Source organism: Ictalurus furcatus, chromosome 20 (assembly GCF_023375685.1).
Source record: "Ictalurus furcatus strain D&B chromosome 20, Billie_1.0, whole genome shotgun sequence".
NCBI lineage: Eukaryota > Metazoa > Chordata > Actinopteri > Siluriformes > Ictaluridae > Ictalurus > Ictalurus furcatus.
Genome location: NC_071274.1, coordinates 19,787,123 through 19,807,921, shown reverse-complemented (window position 1 = coordinate 19,807,921; position 20,799 = coordinate 19,787,123). Strand labels below are relative to the sequence as shown.

The 20,799-nt window shown below is 37.3% G+C and overlaps 2 protein-coding genes across 3 annotated transcripts; both read right to left on the bottom strand.

Moving 5' to 3' along the window:
* Positions 1-352: 352 nt before the first annotated feature.
* Positions 353-15,228, bottom strand: LOC128624041 (uncharacterized). The gene is made up of 21 exons (XM_053651320.1): positions 15,024-15,228; positions 14,538-14,858; positions 14,135-14,440; positions 13,523-13,571; positions 13,181-13,278; positions 11,916-11,971; positions 11,598-11,669; positions 11,347-11,391; positions 11,128-11,172; positions 10,930-10,983; positions 4,846-5,023; positions 4,335-4,661; positions 3,929-4,237; positions 3,769-3,859; positions 3,147-3,169; positions 3,013-3,061; positions 1,583-1,677; positions 1,095-1,350; positions 886-945; positions 582-653; positions 353-428 (listed from the first exon to the last, which is right to left on the bottom strand). Exons 1-20 carry the CDS (start codon positions 15,058-15,060, stop codon positions 620-622), a joined length of 2,505 nt encoding a protein of 834 aa, XP_053507295.1. The 5' UTR covers positions 15,061-15,228; the 3' UTR covers positions 353-428; positions 582-619.
* A 1,488-nt stretch (positions 15,229-16,716) lies between these two features.
* LOC128624444 (polymeric immunoglobulin receptor-like) lies at positions 16,717-20,667 on the bottom strand. Of its 2 annotated transcripts, XM_053652106.1 has the most exons (5): positions 20,416-20,667; positions 19,618-19,938; positions 19,211-19,519; positions 18,793-18,817; positions 16,717-17,381 (listed from the first exon to the last, which is right to left on the bottom strand). In XM_053652106.1, the coding sequence occupies exons 1-5, from the start codon at positions 20,450-20,452 to the stop codon at positions 17,348-17,350; spliced, it is 726 nt and encodes a 241-aa protein (XP_053508081.1). In that variant the 5' UTR covers positions 20,453-20,667; the 3' UTR covers positions 16,717-17,347. The 2 variants fall into 2 exon arrangements, with proteins under 2 accessions (XP_053508081.1, XP_053508080.1); XM_053652105.1 differs by having other exon boundaries at positions 19,618-20,667.
* Between the last annotated feature and the right edge of the window lie 132 nt (positions 20,668-20,799).

The following is a 20,799-nucleotide window of genomic DNA, read 5'->3' as shown; positions in this document are numbered from 1 at the left end:
ACTGCACAGTATCATTAAGTACTTTAATTTAATCAGAATAAAAAAAGTGTCATTACAGTGAACCATGTACTTAAGTACTGTAACCGTAGTACATGTAGTACGTTACTTCCCACTGCTGGGGCACATTATTATGAAGAATTAAATGATATCACTATTACATTTTGCTTTCCTATAGATATGGTACTCAATACATTTCAAACAAAACATTTCTGAAACAATTTAGTATAAGATACACAAAAATAGAAGAAATCAGGATGGGGCAAATACATTTTCACAGCACTGTGTGTATATATATATATAGAGAGAGAGAGAGAGAGAGAGAGAGAGAGAGAGACACACACACAGAGATTTTTTTTTTAATCACACATCTCTTACTAGCAAACCATGCTGCTGTAGATTGTCTCATCACCAACATCTTTTGGAGACTTCTAGAACAGGATATGAATAAAGACTAATCAGAGTCTCAAAATAAAACCAGTCCCTGTTTGATTAGTCAGTAAAATAGTTATTATGGATTTATACACTTAGTTTCTTAGCTTGGATTGTACTGGAATACACTTCATTTAAAGGAATTTACTCACAGTTTTATTCTTGGAAGCGATTTTTACAAAGCTGTAGGTCATGTCCTGCTCATTATCTGTTGACGCTGAAGCCTGCGGATGTAAGAAATTGCTTTGTTAAATCTTCAATAATAATTAATAAATGTTTTTTAATAATAATCCACTTAATAACATTATTCATATAACAGCAACAACAGCAACAATACTACTACTACTACTACTACTAATAATAATAATAATAATAATAATTATTATTATTATTATTATTATTATTATTATTATTTGGAAACATATGTAGAAATGGACCAATGGATTGCTGTCTTACCTTTGGCTTTGAAACAGCCACAGAGCTGTATATAACAGAGTCTTCAGCTGTAAAAGTGCGCTGTTTCACACACACACACACACACACACACACACACACACACACACACATACACACACACACACAAAAGCAATTATATTACTCAAACACAGGTTAGAACATTACAGTACACAAACAACTGTGTTACATGCTTTAAAATAAAGACGAACCTGCTCCAGGTTCCTTTGTTCTGATTTCTTCTTTCTTGACTTGAAAGCAATTGAGCTGTATGATCCCTCACTCTCAGCCTGAACAGATGAGATGATTGTGATGACAACAGTTCATTAAAAGTGCTAAAAGGTACTAAAGGTACTAAAATAAAGATAACATGATTTCGGACTGCATTAAGCCACAAATCAAATGCAGTACTAACTGTGTGAACTGTGGTGTCATTGCTCCTGTCTCTGGTCCTGATTTGATTCTCTGCTTCAGGAAGTTAGAAAGAGGGAATAAAGCTAATTTACTCACCTGAATTCAATTATATTCAAATAAGGGAACACATACTCACATGTTAATAAAAATACTACTACTACTACTACTACTACTAATAATAATAATAATAATAATAATAATAATAATAATAATAATAATATTCTAACCCCTCTGCCACCAGTGAGCACCCTCACCTAAATTTTAGAGACACACCAGGGACACTTACTGTATTTCCTTCTTAGCACGCAGACGATGATGACCAGTATGACCAGTAGCAAAATAATGGCCACCAGGTACCAGTAGATCAGGGTCTCATGCTCACTGTAGACACACATTTGTTAGTACAGACTGGCTGAATCAATGGCAGTGCAGAATATTCATAATTCATTTAATCAATCATTCCTCGCCAGTAGCCAAATCATCCTACTGGCATGTTTTTGAGAGGTGGGAGAACATGAACAGACTGTAGTTAGACCTCAGGTTCAAACCAGGGTCCGTAAAGCTGTGAGGCAGTAGTGATACCTGCTAGCACCACCATACTGCACAATGCACATTATTATGCATGTATTATCCATACAGACTTCATATAAATCCATAATGAACTTTTTCACACTATCTGTTGTTACCCAGATGAGGATGGGTTCCCTTCTGAGTCGGGTTCCTCTCAAGGTTTCTTCCTCTTAAAACATCTTAGGGAGTTTTTCCTTGCCACCGTCGCCACTCAGTGGCTTGCTCAGTTGGGATAAATTCGCACCTTTAATATCTGTATACCATGTTGATATTTCTGTAAAGCTGCTTTGAGACAATGTCTATTGTAAAAAGTGCTATACAAATAAAATTGAATTGAATTGAATTGAATTATAATGAAGTATAGCAATTTTAGATAGATAGATAGATAGATAGAGAGCTAGAGGCAGTAGTGGCATAGCGGTTAAGGCTTTGGGCTACTCCTCAGAAGGCTATGGCTTAGTGGTCAAGGCTCTGGGTTATTAATCAGAAGATCAGAAGTTCAAGCCCCACTGCCAAGCTGGAGCTGTCACTGCCCTTGAGCTAACCCTCTTTGCTCCAGAGGTGCTTGGCCTATCATGGCTGACCCTGAGCTCTGACCCCAACTTCCTGGCATGCTTTGGTAAGAAAAGAAATTCACTGTATTGTAATGTATTTGTGACCAATAAAGACTCATGCTCATTTTTTTCTCCTAATTTGGTCAGTTTCCAGTTTATATCCTCTAGCTAAGGAAGAGGTGGGAAGTCTCAAACTACTCTCGTTATAGTAATGGAATACATGGTGCACTGTAATGTTACTTTTTATATTATAATTAAGTACTTAAATACTGTAAACAAAGTACATATAAATATAATATGACATCAGTACTATATTTCTCTTTCCTATAGATATGGTACTCATTAATTTCATGTATTTACATAAGCCCTTGTAACATGACAAATTTTCTACTAGCAATAAAGTATCTCATGTAATGGTCACATGTTCATTTACTGCTTAAATACCGCAGTGTTTGTTTTGCACACTAAGCACATGTTCATCTTTGAATAAGAGAATCAATTTAAATATCTGTAAAACTGCAGAGAACAACATCATAGCCTAAATGTGTTCAACATGTTCTACAAGAAAGAATAAGTGTGTGTTTGCACTCACATGGTGTTACCACCTCTAGAAACTGATGTGATGCTAGTGACGGATGTTGCTGTGGGTGAGAAATAACAATAGTTAGAAATGTGTTAAGAAGAACAGTTGAACTAATTTTCTCAAACATGTCCATCTGATGCTACCTGAACTGTGCTTCGAGCCAGATCTGTTTAAAACATGAAAGAAAAAGTCAGAAAGAAAAACTTGACCATTTAAAATGTTTTCCTTCATACATATACATGGGGCATTTTCCAGTCCCCATCTGCTAGCTAACTCTTGATTAGCTCTTACATTTGGAAGTCAAGAGACCCCTAGTTTGAGATCCCCTGTGTAGAGAATGTGTAGAGAACCCTGGAAAGGTCACTAAAAGATTCATTGTTTTCTTGTGCACAGTGTAGTAATCCATGTGCAGTTTCATTTAATGTGGCTATAGGATTATGATCAATGTGTAAGATTTAGCTATTTTATTATGCTTAATTTGCTATTTCAAGCTCAGAATTAAATATACAATTTAATTTAATCCACTCACATCACAGACTCATAAAAAATACATTATTAAATGGTCAGTGCATTTAACTCGTATGATATGAGAAAGTAGAACTAGCAAGATAATATCTCATATACTGGTCAACATATTCAATAACAGGGTGTTGGTTTTGTACATTAAGAACACATTCTTATTTGAATAAGTTAATAAATATAGAAAATCTGTAAAACTGCAGAGGACAACAGCATGCCTAAATAAAATGGAGCTTTCCTACTTACGTGTAAGTACTGACATGTTGAGTGGTTGTAGTCACTGCTACACTGGTTGTAGTCACTGTAGTCACTGCTGTAGTCAGTGCTGTAGTCACAACTAAGAAAAAGAAAAATAATCAGTGTGATTTTCATTTGTTAAAGTAGAGGTCAGTGTATGTGATAATACCTGGAGGTGGATCACAGACACTGATGTGAACAGGAACCTGCAGATCTCCTGCACTGCACCAGTACCAGCCAGCATCACTCTTCTTCAGTCCACTCATCTGCACACTGAGGGATCCTCTCCCATCATCACTGACCTGCACTGCTGAATTCTGGGATGTGGCAGTCCTCCCCATATTGTTGCAGCGGCTGTCTATAAATCTGCACCACTGCTTCATTTTATTCCGATACTTAGTGCTGTAGGGACACTGGACTGTGACGCTGCCTCCTTCCTCACCACTCACTCTGCTCTCCATCACAGACAGATCAGGATCTGAGCACAAATATAGAGTCAGTTATGTATGATTAATCTTTAGCAACATTAGAACACTGCTAAATTCACTAATTATTTGCAGATTTTAACTTAATACCTGATTTCACTGTGATATGAAGGGCTTCGTAATCATCCACCTTCATTATTCCACCTATCTCTACAACACACCAGTACGTTCCAGTGTTTTCTGTCTGGAGATTATTCATAGTCACAGTAAAGAGACTCTCAGCTGGGTTATCAGTCACTGTCACTTTCCCCTGTGTCTCATTGGCATACGCCTGAATTTTGCAGTAATTGTATGCTGCAGAAGCGTCAAAGCACCAGTATTTCTTATGCTGTATATATGTCCTACCATAACGACACGGGATGGTGACAGATGCTCCAGTTTTAAAACTAAACTGCCTCCATGCCTGACTGGCAACACCTGCACACAGAACAGAAAAACACTACTATTACTCAGTGAAAATAAAATATTTGATACTTGATAATACAAGATATTACTGATGATGGATAAATCAGTTCAATGCGTTAGGTTTTTGATGTATCAATGGTTTATTCTGCACAAGAATGTAAAATAGTATAGAAGAGTGCATGAGAAATGTACTTACTGGAAGTGAAGAGAATAAAAATGAAAAAGCAGCTCATGTTAGATTTGTTCTGATGTTGAATAAAATGTGAGAGTTTTCTTGCGTCCTGCTTCTCTGAGAAGTTGTCGCTGTGTCTGTAGCAGCTCAAGCAGTTCCTCTTCCTGATAATCTTACAGTGTAGTCCAAAACCACAGAGTGTCTTAATTTAGTGACAGACCATCTAAACTGATTAAATACCTGATACACTGCCATATAGATGATGGTAGTTTGCCCCAAAAAACCCAATTTTACAATAGCAAATTAAAATGTATTGTCTTATATCTCAGCTCTGATGGCACTATCATGTAGGCTGCTTTTGTTGCAGATTCACTCATTAATTCCTGTATTTAATTTCCTTATTCAAATATCTGTGGAAATATGTCATGTAAAGCTAACTCTCTAGGCCAGTAATTCTGATTGTTGTTAAAATCACAGGTGTATATGAATGTGCTTGTTCCAATACGATATACAGTCCCCTCCAAAAGTATTGGAACAGCAAGGCTAAGTCTTTGGTTTTTGCTGTAGACTAGATACATTTGTATTTGAGATCAAAAGATGAATATGAGACAACAGATCAGAATTTCAGCTTTCATTTCCAGACATTTACACCTAGATTTGTTTTAAAAACTTGGCACCTTTTCTAGCAGACCACCCTATTTTTAGGTGAGCGAAAGTATAGGAACGGATCGTCTAAAATAAATAATACTTAACTTATGGTTGCATATCCACTTGCTTGTCAAGCCAGTGACCTACTGATGTTATCAGATTGTTGTATTCTTCTTTTGCAATGCTTTTCCAGGCTTGTACCGAAATTTACAGGATGCATTTCTCTATAAATTGGCAGACAGAGTGTTTCTGTAGACATATTAATTCATTCTGCTGCTACCATCATGAGTTACATCATCAATAAAGATCAGTGAGCCTGTTCCAGAAGCAGCCATGCGAGCCCAAGCCATGACACTACCACCACCATGCTTGCCCTGTTAGCTTGTATGTTTTGGATCGTGAGCAGATCCTTTCTTTCTCCACACTTTGGCCTTTCCATCATTTTGGTCGAGGTTAATCTTGGTTCCAGAACTTCTGTGACTCATCTCTGTATTTTTTTTGCAAATTCCAATCTGACCTTCCACTGATGAATGGTTGCATCTTGTGGTATGACTTCTATATGTCTGCTCTTGAAGTCTTCTTCAAACAGTGGATTGTTGTACCTTTAAAATGTGTGAAACCACACTTTCTTAATCAAATTTATAGTTCTATTTAGTCATGTTAAACTAATAAAAATGTTCCTTGATAAGTAAATAATTGTAATTTTTGCCAAATTGCTGTTGTCTAAAACACTTCCAAAATGTACTGCTATAGGAAACCATCTTTGGGGTGTTCTTGCTGATAACATTCCTATAACAGCCCAACCTGTTGTGTTTCATTCATGTCTTAACTGTGCTTGCTGTCACAAAAATGCTGCTTCCTTCCTGTCTTCTTTGTTCCTGATCTAGCTCTGTCATGGTCATGCGCCTCACTCATGTTTCTATCTAGCCCTTTATATATATATATATATATATATATATATATATATATATATATATATATATATATATACTGTATATACTGTATACTTTCCTGCCTGTGCAGTGTGTGAAGTCTTGAGTCTTAGTTTCCCTCGTTTTCTCTCGTCACAAGAGCACACCGATGGGTGGCAGCACCTAATGTATTTTTAGGACATTTGCAGGATAGTTGCTTGTTGGTGCAAAATGAATGGCCATGATTCAGTTTATGCATTACAGCAAAGCAGCAAAATCTTAAAGCTGTCTTTGAAAACCCCCTAAGAATATAATACTGAGCAGAATAAACAGCAGTCCCAGTCCTACAGCCACCGGATGCCCACCAGATATCATTGCATGTCCTTGCCATGCAGACACTAATATACATGATAAAACTTTTCTAGTTTCATTAATTCATGTCAGTCTAAGCTTTGTATGTTTGCACCACACTGTCAGAGTCATATATATATATATATATATATATATATATATATATATATATATATATATATATATATAAGTTCATAAGTTAATTGCCATCCTGCAGTGTTTATATAAATAAATAAATAAATAAATAAATAATAAAAAAACTTGCTGGCTTCCTCTAATAAGATAAATACATGTGCTAACGTGTAAAGCCCAGCCATGTGAAGAGCTCAGTGAAATGTATTTTAAAACTGTAAAACTGACACTATGTCTGTAGCTTTGTCTGTATTTATAGTTACATATGGAGAACTGAGAACTACCACTTCATTTAAATAATCCATTTGTGGTCATACAAAAAGACCACACATTGACCCATCCACCACCATCACCATCTTAACCCTCAAAGTAGTGCAGAAAAACTGCATGACAGCACAACAAGTAAATAAATAAATAAACCTGAACACAATGATGTGACTGGGTAAAATCATCTACCAATTTGAATCGTCCATTTTATAATCCTGGCTCTAATTAAATTGACAGATCTTGTGATTTTGAATAGCAATTACGACAAAATTCTACAGTAGATTTTATTATTAGATGTTTTAAAATATGATTTTAGTAAATGTATTTTTTAATTTTGCTTTAAGCTTTATAGTGTCTTTTGTAGACATTTTGTAGAAAGTTAAGTGTTTTGGTTGTGTAGGAGCTCGCGGACGCTCCATTTCCGCTTGAGGCGCTATTACCGCTAAGTGTGTAAAAGCTGCGCCCCTCCATTTTTTTTATCTTATTTTATTTTTTTACGTGTGGCTAGAGTAACCGTGCTATCAGAGCAAATGGTTTAACCGCAGTTATTTTTCTGCAGCGATGCAGTTTTTCTGCAGTCCTCTTTCAGGGTTACACGTCTGAATCCTTTACATATCACAAAACTCTTTACGATCTTCAGCAAAAAAAAAAAAAAAAAAAGGAGAGAAAAAATAGAAAAGGAAAAAGACCGTTATCCAGCACAACGCGTGAACTTCCGGGTCACATCAAAACCAGCCCAGATAGTATTACGGTAGATATGCGCCACTGCCGGCTCAATGCCGGTATCGGTGAAAAGTAAATTACCCAGAGCCCTGCCGACTGTCCATACCACTTCTGGCTGACAGACGGGTTTTGTTATGTGGGCCAATCTCGGTTGAAAGCAGGTGTAGTTGCGGCAGGTGTAAACTGCGGGGCAGTTTAACTGCTCAGGACAAACAAGGGACTCATGAACAACTCTCACAAAACATAAACACAGTGGTGGATCATGCAGGTAACGACACACAGTATTAAGAATCAAGGGTGTGTAAACTTTTGAACAGGGTTTTTTTTTTATCAATTCAGCTATTATCTTGTGGACTACATGTAAACATCTGTTATGTGAAATAGCTTATTCAGGACAGAACTAAATAAACAACAACATGGGATTTTTATGATCCATCTTATTTTAAGAGTATTAACTGTATGTTCTCTATATGTCTTTTCTTTACTAAATGTAAATATATTTGTTTGATTTATTTTATTTGTTAATAAATATTCATATTGTATGAATTCATATGGTTCATATTGTATTTCTGAGTTGTTTATAAAAGTCCTTGATGTTTAAGTGATTGAATTTATTTGTGTGCACGTGTGTTGGTAGCTGTGTGTATGTGTGTGTGAGAGAGATTTGTATTTTTATTTTTTTTTTTGTCTTTAAATATACTGTAATATATTTACTTGTTATTTTTGTTGTTTTTAAAATTGTGTTAATAAATGTTCATATTGTAGTGTATTTGTTAATGTTTAATAAAAGCCCTTAATCGTATTAAATGTTTGAATTTGTGTTTCTCTGCTAAAATGAAGTACGTTTAGCAGTTTCCAGGCCACATTTGACCTGGGGACCAAGCCGACTCTCAGCCAGATCTGTCTTACAATGTGTGGGCCAGACCTGGACCACATAAACAATATAAGTCACTTTACAGTGTGCGGGCCAGACCTGGACCACATAAACAATATAGGTCACTTTGCAGTGTGTGGACCGGAGGAAATTGTATATGTGTCGGTTTTCAGTGTGTGGGCCAGATCTGGGCCAGAGGAAATTGTGTGTCGGTTTTCCCAGGACCCAGGCGTATACTGGGCCAGAACTAAAGCAAGTATGTGGCCCACAAGTGGGCCAGACAAATTTTGCTTATCTGGGAGGGGGAAAAAATGTTCAAATGAAATCTGAAATTTGACCCATTTTTCTTATTTTTAATTGAGCATGAGGTCGAAAGAACGGAAATGACTTATTAGGTTTGTTTTTTGTTTTCTATTTGTAAATGAATAATAAAATAACAAGCCTTTTTAGTCGTTTTCCGATATTTGGTTCTTAATTGAAAATGTAGCATAGAAACAGAAATATGTAGGACACTAGCTAAATTATAATTAACAATGCAATAGCGCACAAGTGTTCCTCATCCGGTGTTAATTGTTTAGAAAAAGAATGCACTTATATAATATGACAGAGAATCTCCATTGACTAAGAAAGTAAGTTCTGTACTGGTCTGACAGACAGACAGACAAATAATGGAATAAAATACGGTGTTCTAACCCAATATGTAAGGAATAACACACGACAGACCGTGCTGTTATATGAAAATAACCATTGCGTTATTCATTTACATATACAGGCAGACGCCCTTATCCAGTGTGACTTACATTTCTCTAATTTATACAACTGAGCATTTGAGGGTTAAGGGTCTTGCTCAAGGGCCCAGCAGTGGCAGCTTGGAACTATCTGGGTAATCCATTAAAATGTCTATGTAGAACTATGTAGAAATTAAAAAGCACTTCATGTTAGATTTGTTCTGATGTTGAATAAAATGTGAGGGTTTTCTTGTGTCCTGCTCCTCTGCTAAGTTGTTACTGTGTCTGTAGTACCTCAAGCAGTTCCTCTTCCTGCTACGTTCAAAATGTGGTCTATAACCACAGCGCGCCTTAGTGACTGACCGGCTAAAATAACCACGATTTTTTCAATAAGAAGACTTGGCCCATGCTGACATACTGTGGGGGAAATTATTTTTCAGTAAATATATTTCCTATGAGGCTATTCATCATAAATGAAATTTTCACCAGACATCAGTGTCTTTCCACTTTATTACACATAACTTTATTTATGGACTTTAACATTGTGAATTCTTTATATTTCCGGATCTCTTGAGTTAATACCAAAGTCTGGTGAAAATTTCATATGCATAGTCTCATTGGAAATATATTTACTGAAAAAAATGTTGACACGTCCAATACTTATTTCCCTCGCTGTACTGTATAGTGGATAGTTAAAGTGATTTCCTTTGCGATTTATACACTTCCTTTGCAGTTTACACACTTTTTTGTGTTTCGTTTTGTGCGTGTGATTTACACACTCAGTTGTGTTTTGTCTGTGTTTTGTTTATGTCTATGTGCTGACTACTCAGCAGAGCAAAAGAATGAAGTCACATCAGATGATGGCACTTTGCTTTACTAAGCCCAATTTGACAATAGCAAATTAAATTTTAATGTCACAAGCTCACTTCCTCAGTTTTACATATCAGCATTGCTTGAGACAGTGGGTCCAAAAAAATTAATAAATAAACTTTGTCCAGTATGACTTGGCCTTAAAAGATTACTCGATTGATCTACCAGCAGGAAATCATTAATAAACATCATCATTTTAAATGTGTCTGGTTAGATATATTGTTCTATTAAGTACAAAGTAAAGAATGTAGTCCATGGGTGTCACGGTGGCACTAAGACTCCAGGGTCCGGAGTTTGACTTGAGTTCTGGTTAATAGCTGGGTGGAGTTCACCAAGTTCTTCTGATTTCTGTGTGGGTTTCCTCTGGGTTTTCCTCCCCAACAAAACATGCTTGTCAGTAGATTAACTTCTCTATAAAGTGCCCCTCGATGTGAATCAATGTGTGAATGTATGGACTGTTGTTCCATCCAGGGTTCCCATGAATGGCTCTGGATCTACCTTGACCCTGACCAGGATAAACTGATTATTAAAGATGAATGAATTGATGTTCATAGTGCATTATCAGTGCATTTTGTCCTTCTGTGTAAGAGTTCCTCACCTCTTACTCATGAACCACAGTGCTGTAGGTCAACTCATCGTCTCTGATTCTGGGAGGATGCTGGGAAATGGGGCAGATGTAGCATAGGGAAAATATCTGATTATTACTAGGATGTGTGTTCTTCAGTTATAAAAGCTACCACTAAGTAAAATCCAGCATTTAGTCAGAAACCAGCTTATAAAAGAAATAAGACAGTTCTCATACCACATTGCCATAGGTCACCTCATCATTTTTGAATGTCTGAGAATTCTGGAAATGGGTCAGATATAATGATTAGAGATAAAGAATATACTTTGGTAATAAAAGCTACCACTATAGGTAAACGCTATGGAAACTAACATCTAGTTAGGAAACCAGTATGTAAATAAGATTATTATTTACATTTATTTATTTTTCATTTTTATTTAATTAATTTCTTCATACCATATTGCTGTAGGTCACCTCGTCATCTTTGACTATCAGAGAATGCTGGAAAACGGGCGAGTTGTAATGATTAGAGATAAAGTATATGAGGAAATTCTGATTATTTCTACTATTACCAATTCGTTATAGTACTCATGGTACGGTTAATAAAACACCAATCACTAACGGAGATATTTTTTCCTCTAATGTACCTCCTTCAATCAAATAAACCCCTGCTCTAGACAACTGCTGTCATTTACAGGCTTACTTACAGTTTGATTTGTGGTTACGTTGAACACAGAGGTGTAGATCACATCTCCTTCATGATCCAGTGCTGATGGTGGCTGTGGGTGTGAGTATTTATTCATGGTTATTCTGTGATTCCAGAACAGCCCACAGGCATGTAGTGTTTATGAAATGAAATATGTGATTTTACGTGTAAAAGTTTGTGGATTTCAAGAGAAATTGTTATTTTTCGCACAACACATTAGATTTTAAAACTGCAAATAAAGTCATATATGTTTGAAGACCAATAGCAAAACTGCACCAGATTGCTGATGATTATAGCATGCATCTAACACAATACTAACCGTGTGAGCAGTGGCATCGTTGCTCTCCATTCTAATCCTTGTATTATTTTCCTTCTCTGGAAGTGAGATAATTAAAACAAGTTATACAGGTTAGTTGTGTAAGAAATAAAACACTTGTGGATGGAAAATAATCAACAACATGGTGATGTTAATTAGAAAATGAATAATCAACACCTTCTGACCAGTAGGATTTGGGAATTCAGCTTCACTGTGGTGTAACGATTTATTTTCTACGACAGCAGTAGTACCAGCTATCTGACAGTAGGAGCGGCTATAACTCAAATCACAAGTGTATATTAATGCAGTGGTTTTCAAAGTGGGGGCCACGGCCCCCTTGGGGGCCACCAGGGGGCGCCCGGGGGGCCTCAACAATTTGGTGTGAAAAATAAATAAATACATGATTTTCTCTTTCTCACTCTCAGACAACCACACACACACAATCAATTCCTAATGTAATGTAATGTAAAGATGCAAGATGTAATTATTGATAATAAAAAAGGGGATATATTCAGAAGTCTGGATTTTTAATTTGTTTTAAAGACATCTTGCAAAAGGGGGGCCTCGGTCAAATGTTAATGCCATTTGGGGGGCCTTGCCCTGGAAAAGTTTGGGAACCACTGTATTAATGCATTCGTTCTAATATGTTATCATTTTTATAGTAACGGCTATCTCTCGGGGATTTGTATGGTGGACTATGTGGGGATTTGTAAGGATTTAACAAAGTAAAAGGTCTAATTATAGATATGGTCAGGTTTTCTGTAAGGAGGTGTTAATTTAATTGGAAAATAGACAATTCAGGGTGCTTTTCGTTGATTTTTTTTTCTATAAGAGTGCACCTCTTTGTGTTTTATTCCCTGCTTAAATGTCTATGTGCTGTTTCAAAGTGTTTTTGTTTTTGTTTGTTGGTTTAACTTGACCTAGCTCTGCCCTGGTCATGTCCCTCAATCATTGTTCACTCATGTTTCTCATGTTACTACTGAGTCCTGTGTATACATACTGTATATACTGTACAGGGTTTTTTTTGTTTTGTTGCTTATGTAGTTCTCCCTAGTTTTCTTTTTTCTGTTTTCTTCTTCTTTTTTTTTTTACACAAACACGGTAATGGGGGGCGGCACCTATATATGTATAGGACATCCTTACAAATCTGATTGGTCTGTCTGTGCAAAAAGAATGTGCACAAAATTGCATGATTTGATTAGAACAGTAAACCTCAAAATCATCCTGAAAGACTTCAAAAAATTAAATAAATAGGAGTGAACACTTACTGCACGTCTTCCTCAACATGTAAGCTACAATGCTGACCAGAATGAGCAGCAGCCCCAGTCCTACAGCCAGCAGAAGCCAAATAGTCATCAGTTCATGCCTGTAATGTAGACACATGGTACGCACAATAGAGGTTTTCTAGTATTGTACTACAAAACAGTATCTAATACTATCAGAGCATAAAAATTATATTCATTACATTTCACATTGTATATTAATAATAGGTCTGACTTCATCTCATCAGGGTGAAAAAATACAGCACATGTATTTAAACGTACAGCTGTCTTAAAGGTTCTGTGAAATTTCTGGCGAAAATGAAATACCATTCAACTGACAAAACTTACATTGAATTTTCTGTCTGTTCATCTGTATTTTTGGTCCCATTTGGAGGAACTGGAACGACAGGACAGTGTAATGAATTCTTCAGGGTGTAGATATGTGCTCATCCAAAATTACCAAGAAAAGAAAATGTCACACTGGTAAAAGTTTGATGTGGTGGTCAACCGATACAGGGTTTTTTAGTGGCCAATGTCAATGCTCGTGCCAAAATATCTTATAAATAGTGTTTAATACAATTAAATTAACTTACATTAATTAAATCTTTAAAATCTAGGAATTCAGCTTTACCATTTGTTCTATGGGAACTCAAATGTCAGTGCTTTCTCTGAGGAGTTTCATTGCATTTTATGGCAGAATGTGATTGCTGGAGCAGATGAAAGTGGGAAGTCAAGCACTTTTATTATCTGGCCGTGCTTGAAGGCTGATCGACCTTAAAATGCTTCATATTGATCTATTAAATTGGCTGGGCCAACGTAATCAATCAACCACCAGTTTAATATTAATATTCAGTGGCAAAGACAGTATGCATTATAGTAATGTAATAATCTCGTGTCTGTTTCTTTGATACTAAATTACAGAAATTGTTTAATTCATGAAATAAGGTCAAGTTTCGGTACCTGTTGAAGTATAAACTGCAATGTGAACAGGAACCTCCAGATCTCCTGCACTGCACCAGTACCAGCCAGCATCACTCTTCTTCAGTCCACTCATCTGCACACTGAAGGATCCTCTCCCATCATCACTGAGGTTCACTGCTGACTTCTGGGATGTGGCAGTCCTCCTAAATGTGTTGCACACTTTGTCTATAAATCTGCACCACTGCTTCTGTGTATTCTGATACACAGCGCTGTAGAGACACTGGACTGTGACGCTGCCTCCTTCCTCACCACTCACGCTGCTCTCCATCACAGACAGATCAGGATCTGAGCACAAATATAGAGTCAGTTATGTATGATTAGTCTTTAGCAACATTAGAACACTGCTAAATTCACTAATTATTTGTAACTTGCAACCAAATACCTGATTTCACTGTGATGTAGAGATTTTCATAAACATCTCTCAATCTATGTATCTCTACAGCACACCAGTACCATCCAGTGTTTTCTGTCTGGAGATCTTTCATCATCACAGTAAAGAGACTCTCAGCTGGGTTATCAGTCACTGTCACGTTCCCCTGTGTCTCACTGGTATACGCCTGAATTGTGCAGGATCCGAATGACGCACCATTATTATAGCACCAGTATTTCTTATGATGTACATATTTCCTAGCGTAATGACATGGGATGGTGACAGATGCTCCAGTTTGAAGACTTAATTTCCTCGATGCCTGACTGCCAAAATCTGCATAGAAAACGGAAAAATGCCGCTGCTACTCAATTCAGAGAAAATATTTCATTTCTGCTAGTCACATAAATTACTGATAGTTGACACGTTAATTCAACACTAAATGGTTGTCTCTGTACATGAACTTGTAAATGTAATCGAAGTCCATAAAAATCTACTTACTTGAAATGAAAAGAATGAAAATAAAAAGGCAGCACATTGCAAATTTGTTGAATAGAATGTTTTTCACGTCCTACTCCTCTGTGTAGTCGGTTCTGTATCTGTAGAAACTCATACCTTTCCTGTTTATTCTATGTTTCCCAATATAAAACCACAGTAGAGTGTATGTGCGTAAGCGCATGCGTGTGTGTGTGTGTGTGCACGTGTGTGTGTGTGTGTTTTAACTTCCTTACCAATTGGATAAAGTGTAATAGGAAAGATATCTTATAAATGAAAAGCGTTTGTCAGTTTCTTAGAGGTGAGAGGAACTCAGGGAACCCAGAGGAAACCCACATAGACACAATGAGAACATTAGCCGCTCCACATAGGCTCAGAATCGAACTGAGGACCCTGGAGCTGTGATGTGTCACTCCTACCTTCTTCATCATTATTGAAACAGGGCCTTAGAATTTTGTGATACCACAATAATGTTTAGTTTAATAAGAAACAAATTTTACTGCATCAATATTTAAATACAGAAGTTAAAACTAAGCTACCATCTTAAGAGATCTGTAGATAAAAACTCAAGCTTTCAGAGCTGTTGAAAGACTGTCTGAGACTTCCTGTTTCTCAACAAACATTACACAGTAATGTTAAATATAATTTTTTGCAACTCCTCTTTTAGTTGCATCAGTTCGTCAGAACACCATTTCCGTTGGAGAAATCGAGAAATTTGAGTGACCAGGGAACTATTTGACAGTTATACCATGGTCTGTCTGAATACTTGATTCTGATTGGCTGGAAGGTGTGCGTTCAAACCGTTGAATGCACACATACTTCCAGTCAGGTTAATCACCATTCTAAATGAATGTGCTGCCTATAAACAATTGTAACCATAGTAACATACAGTTACAGGTGCATACAGTAGTTAAACTCACAGCTACGTTATTTGTAGAGACGCAGCACAAAAGTAGGTAAATCAGACACGTACAATCTCTCTCTCTCTCTCTCTCTCTCTCTCTCTCTCTCTCTCATAACTATTCATTATAATTCATTCAAATAATTCTAATCTTATCGCACTACTTTATCTTTGTGTTTGATTTAGAGCAGGCAGAATTCTAGATCTAACGACCTGTATATAAAATTACTAACGAAAATTAATCGTTATTTTTGCACTGCAAACATCAATGACAGATTTCACTTGTCAATGCTGGCAAGTGACCATGGTACAATCAACAGCTAAGTGTGCATTACACAATTTTAATGCACTCCGTGGTGGCAACCACCCGCTGCCTCGCGTTGGCCTCGCCTGCTTCGCCACAACTTAATTTAGTTTGAGCCTATGTCCGTATTAAGGTCATCCTGCACCATCAAAATCTATGGTCAAGAGACGATGTTGTTAGTAGGTTTGTATCATTGCTACCATTTTTTAAATTGCAGCTTGTAAAATGGTTAGGATTGAGGAAAAAAACATACATTTGTATGAATAATATTGTTTGTGTGTTCAATGCTGAAGTACACAACATTAAATAAAACTGACATAATGGAAATTCTGGTTATCATTTATTCACGTGCTGTGCCTCACATTCACCAGTTTAGATTGATATATCTAAAAAATGGTAAGATTTTTCATTGTTGTGAATAAAACTGAGTTCAGACCACCCTGAAACTCAGCATATCTAATAGCAATTTAGCAAATCAGAGAAACAGAAACATGTCGGAGCATAACACAAACTTTATTATAATCGACAACCCAAGGACATACAAAAAAATCCTTCATCCAGTGTTAATAAATTGTTGAGAAAATGAATAGCCCTGTTCTGATGCTATATGACAGAGAATCATCATTGACTTAGAAAGTCAATGCTGCACTAGTCTTAGCCTGTGAAGAATTAATGTAGATTCTAGAATAAAATACTGTGTTTTGACCAGTATGATACTTTAAATGTTTTACAGTTCAATACAGCAACCCACCTGATATTGTGAAAAAATATTTACAGAACTGGCAGATTATACAGTATCTGAGATCCTTCCTGTACAGCTAGTATAACATTGCATTGATTAGATTGTAATAATACAGTAATAATACATACAGCATCTTAAACCAAAGATGCAAAAAGCACCTGAGAACACGATTTGAGAACTTTATTTTTTACCTTAACTTAACAATATTTAATAATAGCATATAAAACACATGTTACTATAAGTATATTTGCTGTATATAGTCAAAATATAAAGAACTCCATTGCAGTTGAATCCCTTGTAACACACTTTATCTCATATCAGTTGTGAAAACAAAGAGAATGTTCCAGTTTCATAAATTCCCAATGCCACCAGGATCACCTCTTTCAACTGTGTGCAATACAGAACGTCTCTGGCTTTCTGAAACATAAAACACACCAGGGTAAATAACAGCACATGGTGAGGTGTCACACTCTGTAACGTTTAATCGGAACTGCTAAAATCTGTTCTTGTACACCCTTAGAACTTTTCAGCCCTTAATGATTCTTTGGTTGTCTTTCGGGGAACCGTTTAAAGATTCTACAGCAGTGTTTCCCTATCAGAAAGGGCTCCAAGTAAAATGTAAATAAATAAATAAATAAATAAATAAATAAATAACCCTAATAAGCCTGTGAAGGTTCAATGGTTTTATACGTTGACAGCTAAGGAAAAGGAGAAAGGATGAAGTTGAAGATGAGTCTACTTTTGATGTTAATGAGTCAAATCAGTAAGGTTGTTATGAGTTCTCTCTGGGACGTATACCGAGTTGGCAAGTCCAAAAGTCGAATGTCAGTATTTACATGGGGGCATTTATTAGTATTCAGAGATGGGTTCTTAAATCCATTTCCTGTTTCATGGAGTTTATGCAAAGTACCTGTGTGTAGCTCACGACACCATGGTTGACATATTTTTCTTCAGTTAAAGTGTCCCAAGACAGGGGACACTGCCTTTAAACACAAGCACTTGCATTTAATCCCCAAAAAATCTGATGAAGGGGTGTACTTGGTCTGCAACAACCTCATCACCAGGTAAACAACACACGCACTCAGCCATCCACATGATGTAAGATAAAATGTGATTCATCAGACCAGGCCACCTTCTTCCATTGCTCCATGGTTCACTTCTGATGCTTACGTGTCCATTGTAGGTGCTTTCAGCAGTGGACAGGGGTCAGCATGGGCACTCTGACCGGTCTGCAGCTACGCACCCACATACGTAGCAAGCTGTGATGCATTGTGTGTTCTGACACCTTTCTATCATAACCAGCATTAACTTTTTCACAATTTGTGCTGCAGTAGCTCTTCTGTGGGATCGGACCAGACAGACTAGCCTTCGCTCTCCAGGTGCTTCAGTGAACCTTGGGCGCCCATGACCCTGTCGCTGGTTCATCGATTTTCCTTCCTTGGACCACTTTTGGTAGGTACTAACCACTGCATATTAGGAACACCCCACAAGAACTCCCATGTTGGAGATGCTCAGACCCAATCGTCTAGCCATCACAATCTTGCCCTTGTCAAAGTCGCTCAGATCCTTACGCTTGCCCATTTTTCCTGCTTCCAACACGTCAACTTCGAGAACTGACCATTCACTTGCTGCCTAATACTGTATATCCCACTCCTTAACAGGTGCCATTGTAACAAGATAATCAATGTTATTCACGTCACCTCTCAGTGGTTTTAATGTTATGGCTGATCAATGTAATTCAACTCGCCCCATAAGAATATTGTTTAATTACACAATTTAGTAGGCATTATTGAAAAATTTAACTGTGTAATAATGTTTTTGTACTTACATGCATTCTTTGGAATCTGACGAATCTATTGTAGTTCAAAAAAAAAAAAGAAAGAAATTCAAATTAGAAGTTTCATTTATGACAATAACACAGCCTGGAACTACTTGAACTCCTTTTATCCATAGAGTCAATCTAAATGTCTGTTTGATATATTTGATATATTAAAGGCAGCCAGTGTGAGGATCCAGTAATTTGTGTTCGAGTCTACCAGTGTTATGGAATGTCCAAAGATGATCATTTCTTCCTCTTACACTATCACTTGATCAGTGTTTGTGTTGTGCCTGGAGTGGCCTGAACTGACTTGAACTACACTGCTATTAGAACATGACTGCCTATGACATGGTACGAACTTTTCAAAATACAAAACCCGACAGCATTTTTAACCCATTGTACTGCAGCTCGTGCATGATGATAATACCTGGAGCATCACCATAGACACTGATGTGAACAGGAACCTGCAGATCTCCTGCACCGCACCAGTACCAGCCAGCATCACTCTTCTTCAGTCCCCTCATCTGCACACTGAAGGATCCTCTCCCATCATCATGGACGTTCACTGCTGAATTCTGGGATGTGGCAGTCCTCCCCACATTGTAGCAGTGCTTGTCTTTAAATCTGCACCACTGCTTCTGTGTATTCCGATACGCAGCGCTGTAGAGACACTGGACTGTGACTCTGCATCCTTGCTCACCACTCACTCTGCTCTCCATCACAGACAGATCAGGATCTGAGTACAAATATAGAGTCAGTTATGTATGATTGATATTTAGCAACATGAAAACCATTAAACACACTGAGCAGCATTTGTAACTTGCAACCAAATACCTGATTTCACTGTGATGTAGAGATTTTCATAAACATCTCTCAATCTATGTATCTCTACAGCACACCAGTACCATCCAGTGTTTTCTGTCTGGAGATCTTTCATCATCACAGTAAAGAGACTCTCAGCTGGGTTATCAGTCACTGTCACTTTCCCCTGTGTCTCACTGGTATACGCCTGAATTGTACAGGATCCGAATGATGCACCATTATTATAGCACCAGTATTTCTTATGATGTACATATTTCCTATCGTAATGACATGGGATGGTGACAGATGCTCCAGTTTGAAGACTTAATTTCCTCGATGCCTGACTGCCAACATCTGCATAGAAAACAGAAACATGACACGGTAACTCATCCATCTTCTATACCGCTTTATCCTTTTCAGGGTCACGGGGAAACCTGGAGCCTATCGCAGGGAGCATCGGGCACAAGGCGGGGTACACCCTGGACAGGGTGCCAATCCATCGCAGGGCACAATCACACACACACTCACACACCCTTTCATACACTCTGCCATGCCAATCAGTCTACCATGCACGTCTTTGGACTGGGGGAGGAAATGAGAGTACCCGGAGGAAACCCCCGCAGCACGGGGAGAACATGCAAACTCCTCACACACACAGGGCCACGGTGAGAATCAAACCCCCGACCCTGGAGGTGTGAGGCGAACGTGCTAACCACTAATCCACCGTGCGCCCACTGTTGCTCAATTCAGATGAAATATTTCCTTATTTCTGCTACCCTGAGTCACATAACAAATGATTGACATGAATTTCGTGGATAAAAATCTACTTACTTGAAATGAAAAGAATGACAATAAAAAGGCAGCACATTGCAAATTTGCTCGGATGTTGAATAAGATCCTACTCCTCTGTGTAGAAACAGTTGGTTTTGTTCTCATGAACTTCCTGTTTATGTTTCCCAATACCATAACAAAGTGTGTGTGTGTGACGAAAATACTCTGGTCTCATGGATATCAAACAATTGCAAACACAACACAGGTTTATAAAAAAAAAATACTATAGCAGCATCTTTATTGAAAATGCATATGGTTTGTGCTGGTTATCATCTGATTACATCTGTGTGGTTTTTGCCTTCTTTTTAACAACTGATATCTCTATATCTAGAAGCAGGAGTGAAATGTAAAGTGTTGTGAATAAATTGAGGTCAGACTGAAGAA

Coding starts and splice junctions, on each gene's coding strand:
- LOC128624444 (XM_053652105.1), bottom strand. CDS start 19,978: ATGGATGAGTTACCGTGTCATGTTTCTGTTTTCTATGCAGATGTTGGC. Junction 18,818..19,210: donor TGTCTATGGTGATGCTCCAG/GTATTATCATCA, acceptor GAACTACAATAG/ATTCGTCAGATTCCAAAGAA. Junction 17,382..18,792: donor TCAGATTCCAAAGAATGCAT/GTAAGTACAAAA, acceptor TTTATGTTTCAG/AAAGCCAGAGACGTTCTGTA.
- LOC128624041 (XM_053651320.1), bottom strand. CDS start 15,060: ATGTGCTGCCTTTTTATTTTCATTCTTTTCATTTCAA. Junction 11,670..11,915: donor ACGATGCCACTGCTCACACG/GTTAGTATTGTG, acceptor TCACACCCACAG/CCACCATCAGCACTGGATCA. Junction 10,984..11,127: donor AGGTGACCTATGGCAATGTG/GTATGAGAACTG, acceptor CCCATTTCCCAG/CATCCTCCCAGAATCAGAGA.